This window comes from Vigna unguiculata, chromosome 9 (assembly GCF_037176805.1).
Source record: "Vigna unguiculata cultivar grain cowpea cultivar isolate G323 ecotype 2 chromosome 9, ASM3717680v1, whole genome shotgun sequence".
NCBI classification, from domain to species: Eukaryota; Viridiplantae; Streptophyta; class Magnoliopsida; order Fabales; family Fabaceae; genus Vigna; species Vigna unguiculata.
Window position 1 is genome coordinate 2,629,318 of NC_140800.1, and position 17,641 is coordinate 2,646,958.

The window sequence follows — 17,641 nt, forward strand, 5'->3', positions numbered from 1 at the left end:
ATATTATTTTATTATATTAATAATTAGAAATTAAATTTATAAGTATTAATTATTTAAATTATAATAATATTGTATATTTATAATTTTACAAAAATTTAATATAAAAAATTTAATTTTTTATATTATTATTATTTTAATTTTTAAATTAAAAAAAATAAAAATAAAACGGATTATCGAGTCAGATGCAGACTAACCTACTTTTGATATGCTAATTTGGCGGGTTAGATGGAAGAGGTGGGCCAAAGCAAAATAGTGGATGAAAATTTAATCCATTATACTTCGTTTTGACACGTTGATGGATTGACCCTCGGATCTCACAGTCCATTTTGACACCTATGTTAATTTTGCAAAATAAATTTATATTTGATCATGAATCATAATGTGATTGCTCTCCTAAAAAAAGGATTCATATATAAATAATTACAAATATTATTTTCAAGTTGATTTTGTAAGGTTGAATTATGTTTATAATTCTTAAAATGATATCAACATTATTCAAAGTTTATGATAATCGGTGGCGGACCTTAGAAGGTCCCTAGGGGGCCACGGCCCCCAAGATTTTTTTTTTAAATTGATTTTTTTTTATAAAATATAATATTTAATATTAATAAATAATAAAATAAAAAATTAAACATAATAAAGAATAATAAAATTTATTGAGATATTTTTTTGTTCTTTTCCATTTTAAATTTCTCATGTATTATATTCGGTCATTACTTTTGTATCTCTTCTTTTGTTTTTTGTTTTAAAAAATAATTAGAAAGTTAGATATAAATTCATTATCTCGCTCTTAGTTCTCATCCGTTCTCTTTTAAGATAAAAAATGGTAACTATCTCCCTTCTTCTAATAGAAAAATATTAGTTTGATATTTAGTTATTTTTTTATCTTATAGGTTTTTGTATATTTTTTTTTATGAATATGAAAAAAAAAGTTATGTACTATATGTATTTTCATAACCATTTCTTAAATGTGACTTGATTAGCATATTTTTTTAGTAATTACTTCTCTCAATTTTTGATTAGATTTTAATAAATTATTTTTTAGTCTTAATTTTTTAAAAAAATAGGTATATTGATGAAAATAAAATAATAGATTCATTTTTTTGTGAAGTGATAAAAGGGAAGATATTGTTGAAGATAAAAATAATACAAATTTACTTCTTCACCTCTTCTCAAACATGATACTAGGAATTCAATTGTTGAATTAGAGAACCATTTCTTAAAATTCAAAGATTCATAAATGGAAAGTTTTATATTAATTCTTTTGAATTTTAGGCAGAATGTCTCATATTAATTATTTGAAACTTATTATAAGAAAACATGTTCAAATATGGAAATATCCAGAGAAAGAGATGAAATTAAGAAAACTAATTTAAAATGAGTTTCATATCAAATACAATTTCAAAACTATAATTTTTGTAAAGAAAAACATACAAGAATTTCAAAATTAAATTATATATACTTTTGTTATATTAGTAATAATAATTAAATATATAAAATTTGAATATATTATTTTGGTCCCTTCAAACTTTTTGACTAAGATCCGTCACTAATGCTAACAAAATTTGTTATTTGTTGAACTTATTGTGTCACTACTCTTAAATCGCTACCAAAATTATCCATTAATATCTAATTTTATGCTTGATGTATATGAGATGTATAAAAGTATGTAAATTTTAAAAATAAGATTTATAAAATTGAATTAATCTCAAAATGCACTTTTTCTTTTTAATATAAAAAAAAAAAGTTAAATGCGTTATATTTTGTACCGTATAAATCAAATGCGTATAAATCAAATGTCCTATTATTGCATCCCTAAAAGGAGAATAATTATATATATACTTTTGTACAAAAACCAACAAAACTATCACAAACAATGATGCTAGTTTTTAAAATGCAATTCAATCAAACGCAGAAGAAGGATACATATATGATGACTATAGCGACTAATAGGTGACATGATAAGCATAGAAAAGAAAAGAAAAACGAAAAGGGAAGTTGGAAGCAATTGACTTGCTGGTGAAAAGATAGGAGCAACCGACATAGGTTGGACCATCCATATCTTTGTCATGTGATCTGCCACTAAAGAGTATGAGAAAAAAACAATACAGATAGAACGTATGAAAGGAAGAAAAAGTTGAAAAACCAAATTATAAAAAATTACCAATGAGTTGTCATAGCATAGTGTAAGGCAGACATTTAGGTTGGTATTTAATCACTCATCCCTGCTTTATGTTAATGTATATATATAATTCAACTAAAAATATTTAGGTGTTGTCCTAACTTAAAAAGTAGGATTTTTTTTACAAGAAAAGAAAATAGAAATTCAATTAAACCAACTAAATATATTATATATTATCTTATTGAGAAAGTTTGTATGATTGAGGAATAAATTTAAAAGCAATACGGTTAATATTTATTGTCCATGGATTGTCAATTTTCATAAAATATTTATCATTGAGTGTATCGGATCTAAAAAAAATCTGTACCATGTATACGTGGATAAAACCCGCAAAACGTATAAAAATGGATATTGTAAATGGATATCCGCGGATAATGAATATGAATATTTTTTATACACACATGTTAACGAAGCGGATACAAATATCATAGTATTCGTATCCGTGAATACTCGTACCTGATATACTCTAATTTAAATTTTAAAAAAAAGGAAAACGTTATTAAAACAATTAACATCTTGATCTTAAATTGGTTATTTTTTATCAACTGGTTTTTGAAAAATCTTCATTTATATGTAAATTGTCATTCAACACTATTTAAACGAATTTTTTGCACTTTGTATACAATTTATGAATATTATGCATTGTATTTTTATTTGAATTTATGTTAAAATATGATTATTAAATATTAAAATTTTCTTTTGTAAATGCTTGCGGATACCCGTGAATATTAAGAAAATATGCGGTTAACTGCATAACGGATACATGCACAGATATAGATACGGATACAGATACGGGACGAATATTTATTCAACATGTAGGGTACTGAGGACCTATTACTCGCGCCTGTTGACATCCTTAATCTTTATTCTTAAATAACTAAAATATTACAAATTCTTCAATTAGTTGTTGTTTTTATAAATATTTCCAACAATTACTTGTCTTGCATGCTCTCTTTTCAATTTCATTTGTTTACCACAAATTTGTTTTAATGGAAAGATTTTGAGAATGAAATTTATTAAGCAACGTTTAAGTCTACATCTTATGTTGGTGTTTCAAAATTCACACCACTTACCAATCAATGTTAGGTGGTAACAATCAATCAAAAATGTAAAGGAGATGTCACAATGTTGAAGATCTTGCTCATGCCAAATAATAATGTGGGGGAACAATTTCATATGGCCAAGAGAAGCATCTTCTAGTCAAACTCATAATTAAAAGGACATTCATCTAATTCTAGATATTTCTTCATGTTATTCTCTATCTCTTACCATCATCAACAGTTGTACAAATTATTTTTCAACAACAAAATAATGACCAATATTGCTAGCAAGATAAAATCAATAACAAGGCAATGAGCAAGGATTTGTAAGACTATTTTATCATTTCATTTTTTTAATGTAAATTGCTGAAACTAAATTATAACAACTGCTAGACTATTACCACTTTATTTCATCATATTTTATAAAGTACTTGTAAAAAGTTTGTTGTATTTTTGTTTTAATTTAGTTAACTCATTTTATAAAAAAAGATGTATAACGATGGTTTTTATTAGAAAAGAGTCAACTAAAGATTTACTATGAAGTATATATCACTGATATATTAACAAATTAAATCAACAAAAATTACTCATGAATTTATTGATGCTTAAAGTCTTGGGTTTATTTGTAGATAATTATATTTTATAGTTTTTTTCCTACAGGTAATTCTTAATTGATTTTTATTCATAAAAAAAATAACTTATCATTGATTTTATAATATAAATGATAGATAATACTAAATTTTCCTTTAGTATTATCATTACCATGGCTATGTATTAATACTAACAAATTTTTCTACTCAAATTGTTGTCAAAATTGGAGATAAACCAAGTTTGAAGATCATGTATGAAAAAAGATGTTTAAGATCTTTCACAACTAATTTAATTTAGACTTTTGTTGACATATAGTAAAAAAAATGCTAGTAGTAGGCTTTTAATAACAATGACGAAAAATTATCAAAACTAACAAGTTACTTGAAAACTTGTTACATTAATTTCAGAATTCAGTTTTCGTATTTATTTGACCACTTAATTGAGGTAAACAACTCTTAGACAAAAAAGTAATATTAAATAATAATGTTTGGATTGTTTATAAGTTTGATAATTAGGACAATTAAATCATGGAAAAATAATTAATTTGATGAAGATATGAGCTTCATGTCACAAAGGTCATTTGAAAAATAATATTTCTCCTGTTATATATCAACCTATAGAGTACAAAATAGTCATCATGTTTTATCAAACTTTTATTATATGAACTTAAGTTACTAAATGACAAACATTAAAGAGAGATTTGTTTTTCTTTTTCTTTTTCTTTTCTTCTTTTTCTTTTGTTCGACTTTAGCTGTCCCTTCTATCCACACAAAATCTTCGATCAAAAGTAGTGATTTTTGATAGGTGAAAGAAATTGTAAGATTCACAAATTGTGAAAATAATTCAAATTTGCGTGGTTGGAGACACAGCATTAGTCATGTCCAACAATAAGGTTGCATCAACCATAAATCGATAAAATAAATGAAAGATGTTGAGGCCATGCAAATATTAACTTCATAGGACGGTACATGTCGTGTCAGTCTTTTCTTTCACAATGCAGACATTAGTCACATTACAAATTCTGAAAATTACAAATTATAATAATAACTATATCGTGTTTGATTGATAAAAAACATTTTAAACCCAAAAGTTATGATTACAAAAATTAATAAATTCTGAAAAATATGAATTTTGATATAGCTAAATTACGTTTGGTTGGAAAAAAAAGAATTAAACTTACTCAGAAATATAAAAGAAAAATGTGATACTTTAGCTGAATTTCAAGTCCTTAAAACATACACAATATAATAATTTACGTTATTTTAAAACATACCAATTAACAAAAAAAAAATTGAAATGTCTAGATCAAGTTATATATATAAATTTAGGGTAATCTTCGAAAGAATAATAACAGGCCACTAATGAATCAATACCTCAATCAGCTCACACATTCGAAATAATAAATGCACAAACAAAAATTGTCATAGCCTCAAAATTTTTTGTAACGACAATAGGACAAAACTAATTCATCCTTCTAATGAGCTCATTTATGTAATTTTCCCTGTTGCCAGCGTCACCTCCTTCAACATAATGATTTCTTTTCTTCTCCAAACCACCCAGGGGAGCTTTGAGCTTGAAAGGCCATAGAAAATTGTTTGCCTCCTTGAAGTGAGGTCCAACAGTCATGATCTCATGGATCAGATCTTCAATGCAAATGATCCCATGCTTCCCCAAAGTCTGGTATTTGAATATTAGGTCAATGAAAAAAATAAGTAACAGAACAATCAAGCAATGAAAGTATTTAAAGAGATGAGTATGTACTCCAGACATACCTGTTCAATAATAGAATTGTCGGTCAGAGGAATTCTCTGCTTGTTGACTTTTCCAAAGCCCCTCTTGTAGATCAATTCTTTTACACTCTTCAAATTAGGGTACCTGAAGTGGATTTGTAAAATATTAAGAACCCTGGTGCAGGTGATGAAAAATGATATAATCAAAGGTGGTTGAAATTTTACATACCCGTAGGTAACATAAGGCTCTACCCTATGCAGCATATTCAAGGTTGCTTTGTTCACTTTAAGAAAGACGCCATTAAAAATCTGCAGAAAAAATGAACACATCAATAAAGACATAGTCCAACTTTACTTGGAAATTCAGTAAACAGAGAATCCGATCAGCATTAATATCAACATCAAAATTTAGAGAATAGGACAGAGCATGAAAGCCAGTAAAAGAGACGATATAAATGTCCAATTGAAGAAATGAACACACAAAATAATAGAGATAAGCAAAAAAGAATTCTAAGATCATATGTTTTTTAATCAACATTTACAACATAAATCAAAATGTTCAAGGAAGCTATAAACCCTCAAAATAAAAAGAAAGTTAAGTCTTCCATCTCAAAATTAAGCACATAAAGGCCAAGCAGAAATAATTCGTATACGTAACAAGTGAACAACTAGCCATACCACAAAAGCACCCACACAATCACAATGGTGCAGTGCACTAAAACTGCAGATAGAGAAGTAATATCTAACAACCACGCACACCCTCACACTTTTACAAATTGCACAAACTTCACAACTCCGTTAACATCATTGGAGTTATGTGTTTCACAATGAGAGTGGCTTAGTACGATGATCAAAAAGGATTTTGCAAAACAGTGTTTGGTGGATGAAATGAACCTTGTATAAGGTGTTTTGCAAGTAGCTTGGTCGAGAAAATCATAAGAACTTCTTCAAAAGGATTCTAGCAAAGCATAATTAACTTGATCCAACAAGATCCACCCAAGATGAATTATAGGCTTGGATTATACTAAATTAAACCAGCAAAATGCGTAGATTTAGTATTTCTACAAGTCAAAACGCCATTTTAAACGCTTCAATATTAAACATGATACACATACATAGAAGGATTAGTAGTTCAGTATATGGCAAACTACATGAAACCCATGCTTTGTTAGAATATGAGCAACATGCATTTCTTTAGAAAGGCAACAAAAGAATCACATTTAGAAACATCATTATTGGTTCTTCTTGAGCTGCTTTGTCTAAGTTTAGGGAGCAGCATTAAAGAATTCCTGCAATCTATATAACATACTTGCCCTCTCAAACACAAACATCGAAAAGCTCAAATAAAAATATCAATCGCTACAGCATGTCTGAGGACCAGCATTTACAACCCTACTTCCTCCAACCAAAATGGTGTTACTTATCAGTTATCGATTCTGACCAAGCGACCTCTAAGACAACTAATAAATAAAAATATCCATTTGTAATAGAAAGCTACCTGTCTCAAACGCAGAAGCTGCAGAATCTTCCTTGTTTTGGGATCCATGGCATTGATACTGGCATTTGAGAAATCTCACTTATCAACAATAATAACAAAAAGGGAGAAAAAAAAAAGCAAACATTGTTATGGTATTGTAATATATTAACTAATTAATAATTACCCACGAATCCTGATGATGAACAAGAGCTTAGTTTCAGGGTCAACATAAAACCCTCCCTTAAGCTTGGCTTCACGCTTCAACCTAATTAGTTCATTTTGCTGAAAACACACACACACACACGCAATTTAAAAAAATATATATATTAAAAAGCAATTTATTAATGCAATGATTTCAATTTCGTTTAAACACCTGCTCCTCGTATTCCTTAGCGTACTGTTTGGCTCTGCTAAAAATCAATTTCCGAGTTTCAAACCTCTTTTTCTTGGCTGCTTCCAGTTGCTGTTTTTTGGCCAAAGCCCACTCTTCATTCCTTTTCTCCTTCTTCACCACTGATTCCGGAACCAACGCTTTTGCTTCCCCTTCGCCCATCCTTCACACAACAAGGTTTCAATCAATCATATGCGTGTATGTAACAGAAAGTCAATGCAATTGCAAACAAAATCGAGATATTTTGATCATTGATTCAGAATTCATCATTCATCACTCCTCACAACACCAACAATGGACAAAAAGGAGAGTACCTCACTCGATGTTACGCTGCTTGCAACACGGCGGAAAGGTCACAAAACAGAAATATTTTCGTGTTTTATATATAACATAGGGTTTTCCCTCTTAGGTGCTGTGTTTAACTTAGTGGGCTTTTTTTCTGTGCTGAATCATTGGGCTGCTATCCTTCTTGATTCACAATTACTTCTTTCACCCCATTAATTTCTTGCGCGTAATCAATTTTCAAAAATAACAATATTACTCTCCTAATAGTGATTTTCGGACTATTAATTCCGGAACATAATTTCCAAAAAAAATTGAAATAGAATTTTCTGAATTAAATTTTCAAAACACATAAAATACATTATGGAACACTGTTTTGGAACAGATTTTCAGATTGAGTATTTTCCATGTATTGTGGGGTGCAAGAAAAAAAGTTTGATAGGTGCAGGAAGCAAAGTTTCTTTTGCACATATTAATGTCATTCATTGGGCTTATTCCCTTTATCAATTATTGGGCCTACTGCTTCGTCAAACCCAATTCTCAATCTCTAATTCTAAAGTAAGAGATAAGAAAGTGAAAATGCTGAGACAATTAAAAAAAAAAAAAACGTCGTCATAGCTGCAGTAATTGCTTTATGCTTTATGTAGTGACATGTTTAGACTTTGCAACAATTTTTTTTAATTTGTTATATTTCGTGGTAGAGTTAATGGTTAAGATATACATTGTAAATTTAATTCAATCCCATAAGATTTATAAAATGATGTTTGCTGTTATATATTACAAATTCATTATTTATAGTGGATGTCGAATATCGTTTTGTTGTTGAATTTTATTGCCTTTCTTTTCTTTCGAATATATTTTTGAGACTTGCTAAGTGATTACTCAAACATATAAAAATGATGGACCCAACCTTGAATTATTTTTTTCCAAAAACTATGAGTAAAGCTATTAGTACAATCCTACAAATTATAATATCACATAAATGGTAAAATGACTTTAATATATTATCACAGTATTTTATGAGAACAATAAAAGTTATGATTTCCTTGAAAATAATTTCTTTAAATGTATTATCATTAATTCTTTAAAAATCACTTATAGTTTGTTCTTTTAATTTGCAAATTTTGCTTAAAATGCTCATCAATTAAAGAAATACTTTACAAATAGTATAAATTTAGAGGATAGACAAATTATCATTTTTTAATATACATAATGAACAATTTTTTGGAGATATATATATATATATATACATAACTAAGATATGTTTACATCACATATAAAGATATATGGAGTTGTTTCTATCATAGGAAAATTCATAGAAACTGCTTGCTAATTAATAAAAAAGATAAAGATGATGGCATCACATGATGAAATTAATGCAGACATGCACATTAAAGTCACACAATAAGTTTCCTCGAAATTTCATACATTGATTATCGATTTTTTGTTGATTAAACTTGACCAAAAATTTCACACATCAATAAATTAAATGTCATCATATCCATCACTATTTTTATATTCTAAAATTGAGTCATATATATTATAAAAACATGGTTACTTAAAAGGAAAAATAAAAATTGTTTTCTTAATATAAAATCTTTCACACAATCTCTTTTATTTGTTTCTTATTAAGTATGTAGTTAATTTATGTTATAAACAATTACATTAATTTGTTTGTTTTATCTTTCTTCTCTAAAAGAATAATGTATAACTAAGTATAAAAATTACTTATCAGAACACTAGTCAAGATCTTATCATTGACGAAACATTCGTGAACTTTAAGGTAAACAACACATTAAATATAACAAATGATTTTAGTGGTGTTATTTCAATAAATTTGTGATGAAAACATAATATAATATCAAATAAAAATAAAATTTAATTAATTAATTATATTATAATATATTAAAATTATGAAGCTAATAATATCTATCGACTAATTTTTAAAACAAATAAAAATGTTTTTCTTATTAATTTGCACCATGACTTTTTTGTCATCAACCCAGTCGTACATTCTCATCTTTTTCTTCTCTTCCACACAAGCAAATGAAGAGTAAATTTACCTCTTTAAATGAGACATTACCATTTTTCGTTATTTTATTTTTTATTTCATAATTAGATACGATGACTAAATGTTTGGACACATTGTGTATTTTTCGTAACATACTTATTATAAATCGGAATATTCGTTGTTGGACTAGAATAATTTTATGATAATGTATCTTCATTCATAAACTTTAATATAAATGTTGTTTTATTTGTCATTTGATAAACATAAGTGGCATCATAAAACACAATATGACTCAAGTGATGTCCTTTTCGTTATATAAAAGAAAATTGTATATAATATTAAGTATTAAATTAATATATTAAAATATTGATATTTTATAAGACTCTCTGAGACCTGCTTTACGTGTCCATAGTCAAACATTAGTTATTTCTTTCTTTCTCAAATAAGAACATAACATTTCGTAATGACCACGTAAAGTTTATGTGCTATGGATAAGATTTCACTATTTTTTGATTTGTTCACTAAAAAAAGAATTTCAGAATTCTTTTACTATTATGTATATTAGTAGAGGAGTCGTTTCCAATGTATTGTCTTTAAAAATCCATTTCAAAATAATAAAATTACCGGTGTGAAATGAAGGGTAAGGCATACAATTTTGTAATTTCTAATAAATTTTAATTTAAAGTAAATATGTATTAAAAAAAGTGATTAATTAACATTTCTTTTGCTTTGCTGGTGTATTGATGCTTATTGAACTACAGTTCAAATAATAAACAAATGGTTAAATATGTTTTTGTTTTTTAAATTTATAATTAGTTATTTTTCAAAATATTTGTCTAATTTAGTTTCTCAATTTTATAATTGTATGAATTTAGTTTTTTTAATCAAATTTTGTTAAGTTTATTTAACATTTTAAACACGTTTCATGATGGTTTTTGAACTAATATTGAAATACAAATGTGTCAAACTTATAAAAGCAACTCAAATACTAGCATGAATTACGTTTGAGACGTTAAATAAATTTAACCAAATTTGGTTAACAAAACTAAGTCCATACAATTTGAAAGTTAAAAAATTAAATTAAACTAAAATAAGTTTGAATAAATGACTTATTTCAATTTTTATTGAAATTCATAACCAAATACACACATTGCAGTGGCTTCGCCCATATGAACATTTAAAGTAATTAAACATTAATTGCTTAAGATTATTCAATATTAGATTATTGGTGCATTAATTTCTTATTGATGGTGTAAGACCCACTTTTCTGGTCTTATGTTAAAGGGCAGAGCCTTAAGTTTTGGGCTTAAGGGCTGGTCCATAGGGTATCCAAAACCCCTAAACCAGCCTTATTCCTCTCATTCTCTGCACCTATCAGAAAAATAGTGGTCACACTCTCTCTTCTCCCTCCCACAGAGTTCTGCTAGGGCTTGGTTCCCATTCTTCGTTGAGCTAGGAGAACTCCATTTATTACACGTAAGTCAATCCCCAACTAATACTTCCTCTTTTATAGCTCTGTTGTTGCAGTTCCAACTAGAGCTCTTTTAGTAATCTCGTTTTCTGTTCTAGTGTCAGTATTCCAGCTTGCAAATCAGTTTTTGGATCTGTAGTAATCCTCTAATGTGTGCTTGTACCTTCCACTAGCATTCGTCCAGGTAAGGGAAGCTATAACCCTCTTGTTTGGTGCGATGGTTGTTATCTTGCTTGTGTTTCATGATTTTTTTGAGCTTATATGTTGTTATGAATGTATGATATGGTTGGCATTATTGTTTGGATGTGAAAATATGGTTGTGGCAGGATGAACAGTGGCGAGACCCGACACTCTCGCCCAGGCGACCCAACCTCGCCTAGGCGAGACTTGTAGAAACAAACCCAAACTCGCGCCCGAGCTCTCGCGCAGGTAGAGAGTTTTCGTTTGAGCGAGACATCATCTCGCTCAGGCGAGAGAGGCTCGCCTCAGCGAGGACGTGTGGGGGCTTGAGGTATGTGCTGCATGTGTAGCTCAGGCGAGTAGCGGCTCGCTTAAGCGAGAATTCGCGACTCTCGCAGGGTTCGTTGATGACAGTCTCGCCTAAGCGAGACCCTGTGGCTTGGGCGAGACTGACACGAGACTTCACTATAGGATTGTTCCTTTCATGTTTGTTTGGCTTAGTATGCTTTACCTTGAGTTCAAACTGTATGAATTGAGTGACCTTGTATGAATGAGATGGAAATTATGATTCATGAGTTTTGGCATGATGTGAGCATGATGGTTGTATGAGATTGGTTCACAAAATTTAACATGATGAGTTGGTTATGGAGTGGATATGAAATATGGAGGGATTAATGGAAAAATGATGTTCCTTGGCATGGTATTGCATATGATGTACGATTCTATTTTCATGGCTTTGGGAAGGATGAGTTGTGGTTGACTAAATATGAGATACGAATGAGGGATGATTACAAAGATTGATATGATATTGACATGTGTGGTGAATATTTCATGATTGATTGAATATGTATAGTATGTGGTCAGTACGTAAATCCTTGGGATCCCTAGGTGAGATTTCAGGGTAGTGCTTCATTGGTCGGGACGTAATTCCATGGCCCCTGTTAGTGGGTGTCCATGGTGGTGTCCCGTCTATATAAGTTGGTAAGGATTCAAAAGGTAAGGATTGCATCCTGACACTTTAAGGATTCAGTTAGTCTCACTTAGAGCGAACTAACTCCTGTGGTGAGAGTCGCAGGAGGCCTGAAATTCATTAAGGGCTAACCTTGTGTGTGAGGGAATTGATTCATTGCAACACTTGTAACACATAGCTCGGGGGTAAACAGCTCGGGGGTGAGCAACTCGGGGGTGAGCAGAGGTATCCACCACAAGTGCGAGCATCTGCTGAATCTGACCAGATTATATGTATCCGAATGAGTCGAGTCGAGTCTTAATGTATTGATTGGGAGGTCATAACGTGCTTGGATGATGTATGTATATTGGACTGTGAAAGTGTATCTGAATGCATGATAAAATCTTTTTGGCTCTAGCTTATCCTTTGCTTGTTTGATTACTTTGTACGTTGATCTTCTACTTTTGCGATGATCATCAATTTAATTTATCGAGGGGAGTAGATGAGAGAGGTACTCGAGGTTGACAAGGAAGAAATGAGAGATGATTCTGCTGCATAGTTTACTGGGCTGGATTTCACGTTTTATTTTGGACTTTTTTTTTAGGGTTGTGGCCCATGTACTTGTCGGTCCTTTTAAACTCTCATATGATTCTATCAACTTTATATCTTTACTCTTGTTGGCACTGTGATGTGCCTTGATTATCGTAAGGAGTGATGTTTTAATTGTAGGATATATATATAACGTATAAGAAATTATCGTCAATTTTAAATCAAAACTTTATAATCAACTAATGAATTTTCATATTTATGATATTCAATATTTTTTATTTTTATTCAATACGAGACCTATGTTTAATTTAGATTTCCAACACTAATAAATTAATTATCTTAAACTTTTTTATTATAAATAATATCAGAATTTGTTATATAAATTATTTAGTATAATAAAGTGTATTAATGATAGAACTCAGTAAGTGTGGTAAGTGAAGAACTTGTTAGAACCGTCCTATTTGATATAAAATCTTAGTGATATAAAATCTTGTGTACTTTTGAAAAACTCAACTTACATTTTGAGGTCCGCACCTTCCTTGAAAAGTTTGGTTAACAATATTTTGAAATTCAAAATTCGAATATCAGATTTAGTGTTTCATTTTCTGCCGTCATGTTAGTTTTGTCAGAGTCATACAACAGATGTTATTCCCTTATTTTTCGTTCTTTAGCAATCCCCTGTCCTACCTTAGTGCAATGAGATTCAAAGTAACCGTTGTTTTAATTTTATGTCGATTCAATTAGAAATTATTTAATTTTTAAAATGAAAATAAAGAATTAAAGAAAGCAAAATTAGTTAAATAAATATGGGTTAATTATGTTTTTGTCCCTTAACAAAGGGAATTGAAAATAGTCTTTTCTCAAAATTTTGAACTAATTTAGTTCCTCAACTTTAAAAATACGTGTATTTAGTCATTTTAAGCCGATTTTTTCAAGATTTAGTTGACATTTTAAAAAAGTTTCCAAGTAAACATTGAAGCAAAGATGAGTTAAACAATGTAAACAACTCAACTATGAAACAACTCAAATGAGTTACATCATTTAACTTATTTTCGCTTCAATGTTTATTTAGAAGCGCGTTTAAAACGTCAAATAAACTTAGTAAAATTTCGTTGAAATGACTAAATTCACCCATTTATTAAAGATGATGGATTAAATTGATCTAAAGGTTCGAATAGAGACTAATTTAAATTTTCATTAAAAGTTAAGTGACCAAAAACATATTTAATCTAATAAATATATAAAATATAAATATTAACATATATTTTTTTAAATATTTAATAATAATTTTAACAAAATAAAAAAAATAATTATGGGTCGTATAAGAAATCAAATTGTTTATGTTTGTTTATAAGACTAAGAAGTGAATATACTTTTTTCTTAAGAAAAAGAAAAGCTTCACTTGCCTCTGAAGTCTTCTATAAATATTAATCTTTTTTTGTCACTATTTTTCCTTAAAGGCATACGTAAATCTAAAGGCATTTCTCTTCGTATCTCATGATTCTTCGGCAAATGAATTTGATTCCTTCGTTCAAAAGGAATCGCTAATTAAGGCAGAAATTTCTTTCAATTGTTACTTCATAAAAAATAATCATAACAATAACCTATATTCATAACTGGGTGAAATAATTAGGCTTTTTTATTTATGGGTTTAACAAAATAATACAATATTTTTTTATTGAAGCAATTTTAACGGTTAAGAGAAAATTATTTTTTCTATCATAGTTTCTTACGATTTCAGATTGATTGATAGATACGTTAAAGTGGTAAAGAAAAAGAAAGTTAAAGTGGTGAGAGCCATCCAATTATGGAGGAATTAAAGTCATCAAATAATTCTCGTACAAATTATGACAAAATAGTGGCTCTGAACTGTTTTATTATTTTTCTTTTTCGGATTTTTTTCTTTTATATTTTCGAAAAGTTTTGATTTGTTAAATTAGACTCGTTTTACTAAAAATTCTCGTATTATACGAGAATCTTTTTGTAAAATTTGTTAAAAAGATTTAAAAAAAGAATTTATTTTACTATTTTTTTAAAAGTTTTATTTGGTAGGTAATTCCTTCGTAAGTAATTAATTTTTACAAAATTATAAAATTCACAAGTATTTTTTACAAAATTTGTTACGAAAAATGTTTTATACAAAATATTTTGTAAAAAAAATTGACAGCAATTTTCTGTAATTTTTTTTTCACAATAAAAATTTTATAAGTATTTTTTTTAAAAAAATTCAAAACAAAATTTACAGAAAATACAATTTTTTTAGTAGTGTTGTTTGTTCACGAAATACTAGCTTTTAAATGAACTTTATATAAAATCCCACCTATTTTGTTTATGATTAATAATACAATATTTAGAGTAATATGAAATTTATTTAGAGAGTATTTAAAGAGTAATATTAAAGATATAATTATCGTTCCATTAAAAAAAGTAGAGGTCGGTTAATTTAAAAATATATAAAAGAACTTAAATCACACATGGAGGTAAAATCTATGTACCGGGGGTTCCTAATTTCAAATAGTGTTCTATGCAAAAAAAAAATTAAAAATCAATTTCATAATAGTGAACAATGTTAAATCACATATGTCTAATATAAACACATTCAAGAGTAAGAGAAGATAATAATGCAACAATTTTTACACCGATTTGATTCAAGATGAATTTACATATAATTTTCTTCTAGTAATCCGAGCTAGAAAATTTCTACTATATTAAAGAGTTTATAAGAATTACAAGTATTCCTTCGAAATTTTAAACCCTATGGCATCACGAATTTGATAACCCTATCAAGAACTATTCCTTAATGCAATGCTACACACAATTGCCTAATGATAACAATATACAAAATTGAGAAATAGTTAAAGTAAATAAAATTGTTACGACTGGAAATGCAGATTTCTCGATCCAAGCCTATTGTCAAGCAAGAACTCTCAAAAACATATCCATCTTGAAGACTTTTTGAAGAGTGTATGAAAACGCGTTAGATTGTTAATGAAGAACTCAATAATGTGTTTTTTCCAATCTCTCAATTTTCTCTAATTTCAAAATCAGCTACATGTTTTCAAAATGAATCAAAGCTAATTCATTATCATGATAAGATTTTAAGTTCAAATTCTCCAACAAACAACTTAATGGATTAAATAAGTAGGGTAAATCCATTATTGAACTTTTCTTACTTTCAGACTTATCTTGATCAATTGTGTTAACACTCACCATAGTTAGTTTAGTTGATCTATGTAATTTTAGGCTTGACTTACAAAGGTTCTAAGCATGCACTACCTATTAATATGAGTAATTAATCCTGTCACCAGTGGCAATGCAGAACCATGTTACTTGACTTTGGACATCATCAAAACTTCATTTGAGTGAGTAAGCTCCCCCTTTCAACAATCAAATTTAGAGACCAATTCATAATATAAACTATTTTAGTTACCAATTTAGAGACCAATTATAATTTTTTGAAACTATTTTAGTTACCAATAACTTTAGTTTATAAATTGATATCTAAATAGGTCACTACATTGACTAATTATTTTTTGTCACTAAAATTAGTCATTGATCTAGGATTTTCTTGTAATGATGTCACAAATTAGTAATCAAATTGTATATAATAATAAGAGAAAGTGATTTTCTTATAGGGAAGAAAATATTTTAAATATAAGAAAAAAAAAGGTTTTTACAATAATTAAAAATAGATATTTTTTCTTAAAAACTGATTTGGAAAGAAATTTTTTTATTTAACATTGATAGTTGTATACCTATTTTAATTGGTCAGAAAGAGATTCATAAGAAAAATAATAAAACTATAACAAGTGATGAAATAAAAACCATAAAGAGAGATAAAATAATATAATATGAAGACAAAAAAGAATTAAATTAAAACTCAACAACATTATAAGATTTCGTATATTACCAATATAACCATAATTATACATTTAATATTAATTTTAAAATATCACTAATTAGCTTAGTTTCTTAAAGCAATACCTATAATAAAATATTTCATTAGTAAGCAATTCAGTGACCAAAAGTTGTTAGTCACTATAATAACTAATTTAGATATCAATTTACAAATTAAAAAATTATTGGTTACTACAATAGTTCTTATTATGAATAATAAATTATAATTTGTTACTAAATTGATTTTTAAAATTAGTTACCATAATTGTGCTTACCAAAAGAAATTGGTCACTAAAAAATAGTTACCTAAGTTTTGCCTACTAAAATGACTTAATTACTAAATTGGTCTCTAATTAATTAGTTTTCAATTATAATTTGTTATTTATAATAGTAATTATTTTAGTAATCATTTGTAAATTGTTATCTAAATTGATCAATACAGTGACTAATAATTTTTTATCAATAAAAATGATTATTAATAAAATATTTGTTTTGTAGTTTGTGATATTACATATAATAATTACAATAGTTTTGATTATTTGACATATAACTATAAAATTAAACTATAAAATCCAATAATTGATTACTAAAACACTTTGTCACTAAAAATATTAAAGTCTCCTACAAAATTCCTCCTTTCACATGCACCAATTGTAAAGTCAAGACCAATAAATGAAAGGCATGTTAGTTTAGAAACATGGAAATTTCTTGCAGAGAGTAAATTTAAAGGTATATAAGTAGGTCATAGATAGGTCCATGTGCATGATCGCAGCTTCAACACTCTTCTATTATTCCTCGTATGCTGTATATCAGTGTCTATGCCATGCAACCAACCAGTCAGATCCTCACCAGCAAGAAAAGAAAAGTGCCAACTCCATGCCAGAAAATCTT

General features: G+C 28.2%; 1 protein-coding gene across 1 annotated transcript; it reads right to left on the reverse strand.

The window, feature by feature from the left end:
• Window positions 1-5,104: 5,104 nt before the first annotated feature.
• Window positions 5,105-7,805, reverse strand: LOC114162221 (large ribosomal subunit protein uL30x). The gene is made up of 7 exons (XM_028046037.2): window positions 7,726-7,805; window positions 7,394-7,574; window positions 7,205-7,302; window positions 7,042-7,099; window positions 5,773-5,852; window positions 5,586-5,688; window positions 5,105-5,490 (listed from the first exon to the last, which is right to left on the reverse strand). The coding sequence occupies exons 2-7, from the start codon at window positions 7,571-7,573 to the stop codon at window positions 5,275-5,277; spliced, it is 735 nt and encodes a 244-aa protein (XP_027901838.1). The 5' UTR covers window position 7,574; window positions 7,726-7,805; the 3' UTR covers window positions 5,105-5,274.
• Window positions 7,806-17,641: the final 9,836 nt, after the last annotated feature.